This window comes from Microcaecilia unicolor, chromosome 8 (assembly GCF_901765095.1).
Source record: "Microcaecilia unicolor chromosome 8, aMicUni1.1, whole genome shotgun sequence".
NCBI classification, from domain to species: domain Eukaryota; kingdom Metazoa; phylum Chordata; class Amphibia; order Gymnophiona; family Siphonopidae; genus Microcaecilia; species Microcaecilia unicolor.
This window is the reverse complement of record NC_044038.1, coordinates 233,725,971-233,735,035: the sequence shown is the minus strand read 5'-3', so window position 1 is coordinate 233,735,035 and position 9,065 is coordinate 233,725,971. Positions and strand designations below refer to the sequence as shown.

Genomic DNA, 9,065 nt, shown 5'->3' with positions numbered 1-9,065 from the left:
GGCCACCACAGTTCATTCAAAGGCATTCGCACATCCCATGCCCCAGAAGCAACCCCAGCGCGCGCGCGGCGTACGGTCCTTCCTTTCACACGTGACGTGATCGCACCAATGAGCGTAGGACACATCTTAGCCAAGAACCCGCCCTTCCCCGACGTTCTGAGTGTGAACTTATTCAAAAGTTGTTGTAACTGAACGACCTGTTCTAACACGAGAGAAATCACGTGGTGAGGGAAGATCCAACCCCCTTGGGGGAAGACCATTACAGCTCAGAAGCGGGGACGGACGCTGAAACTCTACCACGTGCGTGCGTGACCCCCGTCGGCGATCCCATGTGCGTCATCTACCGAGGGGTGCAGTAAAATGGGACAAGTTAAGCGTGGGCAGGATCATGTGATCGAGGCGTTATAGAAATATTTTATCACGGCTTTTGGTCAGGTGAAGAGATGATGGGGGGGGGGGGGACGATTGTTGTTTCGTGGTCTCCCCCCCCTGCGGGCTGCCTTGGTAGGTACCGAGGTCCGTGCACACCGGAAGTGATTGTTGGGTTCCCCCTTTGGTGATGTTGCGGTGAGGTGACAGTCAGAGTGGGGACGATGGCAGCGGTGACGGGCTCTGGTAAGGAGGGAGAATGTGCCCTTGGAGCCCTTCCTTGTATGAATCGGGTCTGGGGCCCGGGAGGGTGCAGGGACCGCACGCCTGGCTTTTAGCAAGGTTTAGATACTTCTTAATTTTCTTATCAAGCTGATTGCGCTGAGTGTTCGCAGCCTATTACTACCACTACTACTATTTAGCATTTCTATAGCGCTACAAGGCGTACGCAGCGCTGCACAAACATAGAAGAAAGACAGTCCCTGCTCAAAGAGCTTACAATCTAATAGACAAAAAATAAATAAAGTAAGCAAATCAAATCAATTAATGTGATCGGGAAGGAAGAGAGGAGGGTAGGTGGAGGCGAGTGGTTACGAGTCAAAAGCAATGTTAAAGAGATGGGCTTTCAGTCTAGATTTAAAGGTGGCCAAGGATGGGGCAAGACGTAGGGGCTCAGGAAGTTTATTCCAGGCGTAGGGTGCAGCAAGACAGAAGGCGCGAAGTCTGGAGTTGGCAGTAGTGGAGAAGGGAACAGATAAGAAGGATTTATCCATGGAGCGGAGTGCACGGGAAGGGGTGTAGGGAAGGACAAGTGTGGAGAGACACTACTACTACTACTATTTAGCATTTCTATAGCGCTACAAGGCGTACGCAGCGCTGCACAAACATAGAAGAAAGACAGTCCCTGCTCAAAGAGCTATGTAATAAAAGTGAGCCAAGTATAGGACAATCAAGCCATTGTGACATCACTGATGAGGTTGGCTCTTATTGGTGGCCTGAGGCATTATGACATCACAATATCACCTCTGATTACAAGAGACTACTACTACTACTATTTAGCATTTCTATAGCGCTACAAGGCATACGCAGCGCTGCACAAACATAGAAGAAAGACAGTCCCTGCTCAAAGAGCTATGTAATAAAAGTCAGCCAAGTATAGGACAATCAAGCCATTGTGACATCACTGATGAGGTTGGCTCTTATTGGTGGACTGAGGCATTATGACATCACAATATTAGCTCTGGTTACAAGAGACTACTACTACTACTATTTAGCACTTCTATAGCGCTACAAGGCGTACGCAGCGCTGCACAAACATAGAAGAAAGACAGTCCCTGCTCAAAGAGCTATGTAATAAAAGTGAGCCAAGTATAGGACAATCAAGCCATTGTGACATCACTGATGAGGTTGGCTCTTATTGGTGGCCTGAGGCATTATGACATCACAATATCACCTCTGATTACAAGAGACTACTACTACTACTATTTAGCATTTCTATAGCGCTACAAGGCATACGCAGCGCTGCACAAACATAGAAGAAAGACAGTCCCTGCTCAAAGAGCTATGTAATAAAAGTCAGCCAAGTATAGGACAATCAAGCCATTGTGACATCACTGATGAGGTTGGCTCTTATTGGTGGCCTGAGGCATTATGACATCACAATATCACCTCTGATTACAAGAGACTACTACTACTACTATTTAGCATTTCTATAGCGCTACAAGGCGTACGCAGCGCTGCACAAACATAGAAGAAAGACAGTCCCTGCTCAAAGAGCTTACAATCTAATAGACAAAAAATAAATAAAGTAATCAAATCAATTAATGTGAACGGGAAGGAAGAGAGGAGGGTAGGTGGAGGCGAGTGGTTACGAGTCAAAAGCAATGTTAAAGAGGTGGGCTTTCAGTCTAGATTTAAAGGTGGCCAAGGATGGGGCGAGACGTAGGGGCTCAGGAAGTTTATTCCAGGCGTAGGGTGCAGCGAGACAGAAGGCGCGAAGTCTGGAGTTGGCAGTAGTGGAGAAGGGAACAGATAAGAAGGATTTATCCATGGAGCGGAGTGCACGGGAAGGGGTGTAGGGAAGGACGAGTGTGGAGAGATACTGGGGAGCAGCAGAGTGAGTACATTTATAGGTTAGTAGATTCTACATGGAATGTTGCTACTGTTGCTACTACTACTACTATTTAACATTTCTATAGCGCTACAAGGCGTACGCAGCGCTGCACAAACAAAGAAGAAAGACAGTCCCTGCTCAAAGAGCTTACAATCTAATCAGGACAGACAGGATAAATAAGGGAAAAGGACAAAGAGTAGCAAGATTCCGTGCAGAATCTCAAAGAGTAGCAAGATTCGGGAATCTCAAAGACTACTACTACTACTACTTATTACTACTACTACTACTATTTAGCATTTCTATAGCGCTACAAGGCGTACGCAGCACTGCACAAACATAGAAGAAAGACAGTCCCTGCTCAAAGAGTTTACAATCTAATAGACAAAAAATAAATAAAGTAAGCAAATCAAATCAATTAATGTGTACAGGAAGGAGGAGAGGAGGGTAGGTGGAGGCGAGTGGTTACGAGTCAAAAGCAATGTTAAGGAGGTGGGCTTTCAGTCTAGATTTAAAGGTGGCCAAGGATGGGGCAAGACATAGGGGCTCAGGAAGTTTATTCCAGGCGTAGGGTGCAGCAAGACAGAATGCACGAAGTCTGGTGTTGGCAGTAGTGGAGAAGGGAACAGATAAGAAGGATTTATCCATGGAGCGGAGTGCACGGGAAGGGGTGTAGGGAAGGACGAGTGTGGAGAGATACTGGGGAGCAGCAGAGTGAGTACATTTATAGGTTAGTAGATTCTACATGGAATGTTGCTACTACTGGAGATTCTACATAGAATGTTGCTACTGTTGCTACTACTACTACTATTTAAAATTTCTATAGCGCTACAAGGCGTACGCAGCGCTGCACAAACAAAGAAGAAAGACAGTCCCTGCATGAGCAGCTTACAATCTAATAGACAAAAAATAAAGTAATCAAATCAATTAATGTGTACAGGAAGGAGGAGAGGAGGGTAGGTGGAGGCGAGTGGTTACGAGTCAAAAGCAATGTTAAGGAGGTGGGCTTTCAGTCTAGATTTAAAGGTGGCCAAGGATGGGGCAAGACATAGGGGCTCAGGAAGTTTATTCCAGGCGTAGGGTGCAGCAAGACAGAATGCGCGAAGTCTGGTGTTGGCAGTAGTGGAGAAGGGAACAGATAAGGATTTATCCATGGAGCGGAGTGCACGGGAAGGGGTGTAGGGAAGGACGAGTGTGGAGAGATACTGGGGAGCAGCAGAGTGAGTACATTTATAGGTTAGTAGATTCTACATGGAATGTTGCTACTACTGGAGATTCTACATAGAATGTTGCTACTGTTGCTACTACTACTACTATTTAACATTTCTATAGCGCTACAAGGCGTACGCAGCGCTGCACAAACAAAGAAGAAAGACAGTCCCTGCTTGAACAGCTTACAATCTAATAGACAAAAAATAAAGTAATCAAATCAATTAATGTGTACAGGAAGGAGGAGAGGAGGGTAGGTGGAGGCGAGTGGTTACGAGTCAAAAGCAATGTTAAAGAGGTGGGATTTCAGTCTAGATTTAAAGGTGGCCAAGGATGGGGCAAGACGTAGGGGCTCAGGAAGTTTATTCCAGGCGTAGGGTGCAGCGAGACAGAAGGCGCGAAGTCTTCACAGCCCCTACAGTAGGGGTTCTCAAACCTTTCCACCGGGACCCCCACCCAGCCATGTTTTTAGGATAGCTTCAGTGAGCATGCATGCACTTCCACAGCTGCGTCTAGGCTTATCTCTCATGCATGTTCCTTAGAGTCTGAAAACCTGACAGGACAGCTTTGGGAACCTCTAAACTGACTGGATGGACCGTGCAGGTCTTTTCTGCCGTCATCTACTGTGGCACTGTGTTATTTCCCTTAGTATGCGAGCCCTTGTTTACTGCATCTGATTGCCAGTTTCTTTTTGTTTCAACTTACCAGTTTTTACAAGCTATGTAGAACAGAATTTAGCATAAGAGATAAGGTAAAAAAAAAAAAAAAAGGGTAGCTTAACTGTATATTAGATTTTTAATTTGTATTGGTTTTATTATGTAGTTAATTCTGATTTGCTGTGCTTTCCTGTCATGAATGGAATTCCGTTGTTTGTTTATCTGTATACATTAGTTGTTTTTATACATATGTAAACCGTTCTGTTTTGCAGTTGCAATAAGATACGGTAGCTCCTTGTGACTCTGGGCAAGTCACTTAACCCTCCATTGCCCACCGTATTGAGCCTGCCATGAGTGGGAAAGCACGGGGTACAAATGTAACAAAAATAAAATAAATACGGTATATAAATCAACATAAATAAAATAATTTGTAAAAGTAAACTAAAAATTCACAGTAAGGAGGTCAGTTTGGCTTTGGCTGTGTGCAGTTTTTATTTCAGAAGTACTTGCACTATGCAATTGTGTTTATCCTATGTCAGTTGAAGAACAATATAATTTAACAATACTATTTAAGCTTCCCGCTTTTATTTTCCCGTATCTTCTAGGGCAACCATTTTAGAAAAGCAACACTACTTGTATCTGTTTCCATCAGCCTTTTTTTCCCCCTGCCAAATATGTGTGTTGGTTTTTTTTTTTTTCAGGTTCAAGTTTGGTTTTCATTTTGGTACTAACATTAGTGGGAAGTATTCAAGCCCTGACACCTAGCCACTATTTGACCAGGCAAGATGTTGGCAGGCTAAAGAAGTCTTTGGAACAGCCAATCTCGAATTTAGAATCTGCTTTCTACTACACTGTAGGATTCAGCCAACTCGGATCAGAAGTGTTAAATAAGGAGGTGAGGGAATACTACAGTAAAAACTGCAATGTTTCTACCTTGATTTGATGAGTAATGCTTATCCAGTTGTATCTTTCTCTTTATTCTTTTGTTCCTGTAATGCATATTACCCAGTCTTTATTTTAAAGCAGCACTGGCAACTTGTTCAAAATATCAATACACCTTTTTTCTTGATTTCTTTAATATTATTCCTATATCATTATTCTTTTGTTGTCCAAACATATTTGGGGGCCCTTTTTTTTATTAGTTATGTTTTGCAGTTACCACACAGTAACTGCCAGGATTATCATTTGGTGGGGGCACTACCTCTGCATTAACTCTTGGATGTACCCAGCACTGTGTAGTTGGATAGAGCAGAGAACATACATTTAACACACCAACTGCACTGCAAATAATATGGATGCACTTTACTGTGTTAACTGTTAGTGTAGCTGGTCGCTAACAGCACATGCTAATTCCTTCCTTAACTGTTCTACACACTTTGGTAAAAAGCCTCTTTATTATAGCTTCACATTTCTTAAGGCTTAAACATGCATCTTTTTATTGTAGTCCTAATCCTCTGATTATAATAAAAGAAAACCCTCTTCCTTTTTGCATTCTACATCTATTATTGCTGTTCAGTTGCTAAGGGGGTCTTTTGCAAAGGCTTGCTAGCGTTTTTAGCGCACGCTAAGATGCCCATTATATTCCTATGGGTGTCTTAGCATTTATCACATGCTAAAAACTCTAACGGGCCTTTGTAAAGGGAGCCCTAAGTTTGATATTTGCGTTGTGATTAATGTAAGCAGTTTTCAGAAATTTTAAACAGTAATATTTTCTCCGAAACTAAGGGCCCTGTTTACTAAGCCACTCTAGAGGTGCGTTAGTATTTTTACCATGCACTGTGTAGATGCCCATAATATTCCTGTGGGCATCTACACGGTTAGCACATGCTAATTTTTATCACACGCTAAAAACACTAGCGCATCTTAGCATGGGTGATATGATACGGACGTTCAAATATTTGAAAGGTATTAATCCGCAAACGAACCTTTTCCGGAGATGCGAAGGCGGTAGAACGAGAGGACATGAAATGAGATTGAAGGGGGGGGGCAGACTCAAGAAAAATGTCAGGAAGTATTTTTTCACGGAGAGAGTAGTGGATGCTTGGAATGCCCTCCCGCGGGAGGTGGTGGAAATGAAAACGGTAACGGAATTCAAACATGCGTGGGATAAGCATAAAGAAATCCTGTGCAGAGGGAATGGATCCTCAGGAGCTTAGTCGAGATCGGGTGGCAGAGCCGGTGGTTGGGAGGCGGGGATAGTGCTGGGCAGACTTATACGGTCTGTGCCAGAGCCGGTGGTGGGAGGCAGGGATAGTGCTGGGCAGACTTATACAGTCTGTGCTAGAGCCGGTGGTGGGAAGCGGGACTGGTGGTTGGGAGGCGGGGATAGTGCTGGACAGACTTGTACGGTCTGTGCCAGAGCCGGTGGTTGGGAGGCAGGGCTGGTGGTGGGGAGGTGAGGATAGTGCTGGGCAGACTTATACGGTCTGTGCCTGTGCCAGAGCCGGTGGTTGGGAGGTGGGACTGGTGGTTGGGAGGCAGGGATAGTGCTGGGCAGACTTATACGGTCTGTGCCAGAGCCGGTGGCGGGAGGTGGGGCTGGTGGTTGGGAGGCGGGGATAGTGCTGGGCAGACATATGGTCTGTGCCCTGAAGAGGACAGGTACAAATCAAAGTAGGGTATACACAGAAAGCAGCACACATGAGTTGTCTTGTTGGGCAGACTGGATGGACCGTGCAGGTCTTTTTCTGCCGTCATCTACTATGTTACTATGTAGTAAACAGGGCCCTAAATATATACTTAGAAGGGAGATTTAATTTCAGTAAAAAGACCTTAAATATGTACTATATATATCAAAACGTTCCAACAAGATTGTAAATAATGTTTTTATCCTCCTCTAATTCACTATTGTAAATAATTATAAGAACAAAGATTCTCACACAACTACCTTACCCCTCAACCTGTTCCCTCCCCTCACCACCTACTCGCTCCAACCCATCCCAATGTACCTCCTCCCCCCACTTCAACCACCTTATGAACTAAATTCCCTACTTCATCCTGTGAATGGTCTCTTGATTCCCAGCTTTCATTGCCTAATCTCCCCCAGTAGGTCTGTTTATTTTAATTAGCATATGACCTAACTAGAAGTTTGCTAGTATGATTACTTTAACCAGAGCTCTATTTTTTTTTAAATCAGCTTAGGAGGATAGTAATGATTTTCTATAGTCCTTCCTCTAGCACCCATCTTTAGCCTCTTAATGTAGTTTCAAATCACTGTAAATTATAAGTCTCCAACTGTCTCTGCCTGGCGCTTGGTTCCTGCTCATGGAACGGGGAACATTTCTGAAAGTGCTAGCCTAAAGGACCTGGATTTCAGCTTTGTACTTAAGATCCTAAATTTGGCTTCCAGAATCTCCCTCCCACAATTTCCTATGTCATTGGTACCCACGTGTACCAAGACAGCTATTCCTCCTCAGCACTATCTAACATCTTTGGAATTTGTTGCCAGAGAATGTGGTAAAGGCGGTTAGTTTAGCAGAGTTTAAAAAAGGGTTGGACGGCTTCCTAAAGGAAAAGTCCATATACCATTATTAAATGGACTTGGGGAAAATCCACTATTTCTGGGATAAGCAGTATAAAATGTTTTGTACACTTTTGGGATCTTGCCAGGTATTTGTGACCTGGATTGGTCACTGTTGGAAACAGGATGCTGGGCTCGATGGACCTTTGGGCTTTCCCAGTATGGCAATACTTATGTACTTATCCTATCTGGGTGATGCATGAGGTCTGCCCCCTTTGCACCAGGCAGGCAAATGACTAGCAATCCTCACATCCACCAGCCACCCATTTATCTACTTGCCTAATGATCACATCACCTACTACATCAGCTGTCCTAGCCATTCCCTCCTGGGCAGAAGCTCTTGGAGAGACACATTCTCAGTGTGAGAGGATATTGCATCCCCTGGTGGTCAGGTCCTGGCTACATGATTGCTTCCTATTTCATCGGGGTGATATTTTCCTAATTCTGGCTCACTCCCTAACCTGAGGGTCCTTTTACAAAGCCGCGTGCTAAAAAGAAGTATGTGCTAAATGCTAGACATGCTGATATATTCCAATGGGCATCTCTAATGTTTAGCGTATGCTAATCAGCGCACACTTAAAATGCTACCTAGCCTTTGTAAAAGACCCCCCCCCCCCCCAACCATTTAGAAGATGACCGGTTAGCAGCAATATTCAGCACTAACCGATTAAGTGCTACTAAACGACCCGGCGTAAGATATTCAGGAGCCTCTCCTGCCTGTTTAAGCCCTTTTGAATATTGGGCAGATCTAACTTGTGCTGAGCCTTAAAGAAGAGTACTACCATACTCAGACGTTAAACTAAAAAAGGCCTTTTGAAAGTGTCCTTTCATTTGTTTATTTAAACTGTTTATTTTTCACACACAAATGGAGAGACACAACACAAGATCTATAACATCAGTTGCTGCGTATGGATATGTGACCCAGTCTCTCCAGGTTTTTGCTTACACTGAGGATCAACTGAAGATGAATATATTAAAAATGACTGATCTGTGGCTTGATTTTATAAAAGGTTGCCAATGTACATTAAAAAAAAAAAAAAATTATATCCTTTTTTTATAAACACAAAATGGGTGCCTTTATAAAATAGGCCCCCAGAACAAGACTGTGGAATGCACAGATTTGCTCCAAAGAAGGTGTAAATGTGTGCGTAGACTCTGCGTGCACATATAAAATACATGCATGCGTGCAACTCAGCCTGGA

At 44.0% G+C, this 9,065-nt stretch overlaps 1 protein-coding gene across 2 annotated transcripts in view; it reads left to right on the top strand.

The window, feature by feature from the left end:
• Window positions 1-504: 504 nt before the first annotated feature.
• Window positions 505-9,065, top strand: part of RPN2 (ribophorin II) — a 96,143-nt gene continuing 87,582 nt past the window's right edge. For both annotated transcript variants that reach the window (XM_030212063.1, XM_030212062.1), the window contains exons 1-2: window positions 505-615; window positions 5,046-5,239. In XM_030212063.1, coding sequence (XP_030067923.1) covers window positions 594-615; window positions 5,046-5,239 — 216 coding nt within the window. In that variant the 5' untranslated portion in view covers window positions 505-593. The remainder of the gene's footprint in view (window positions 616-5,045; window positions 5,240-9,065) is intronic.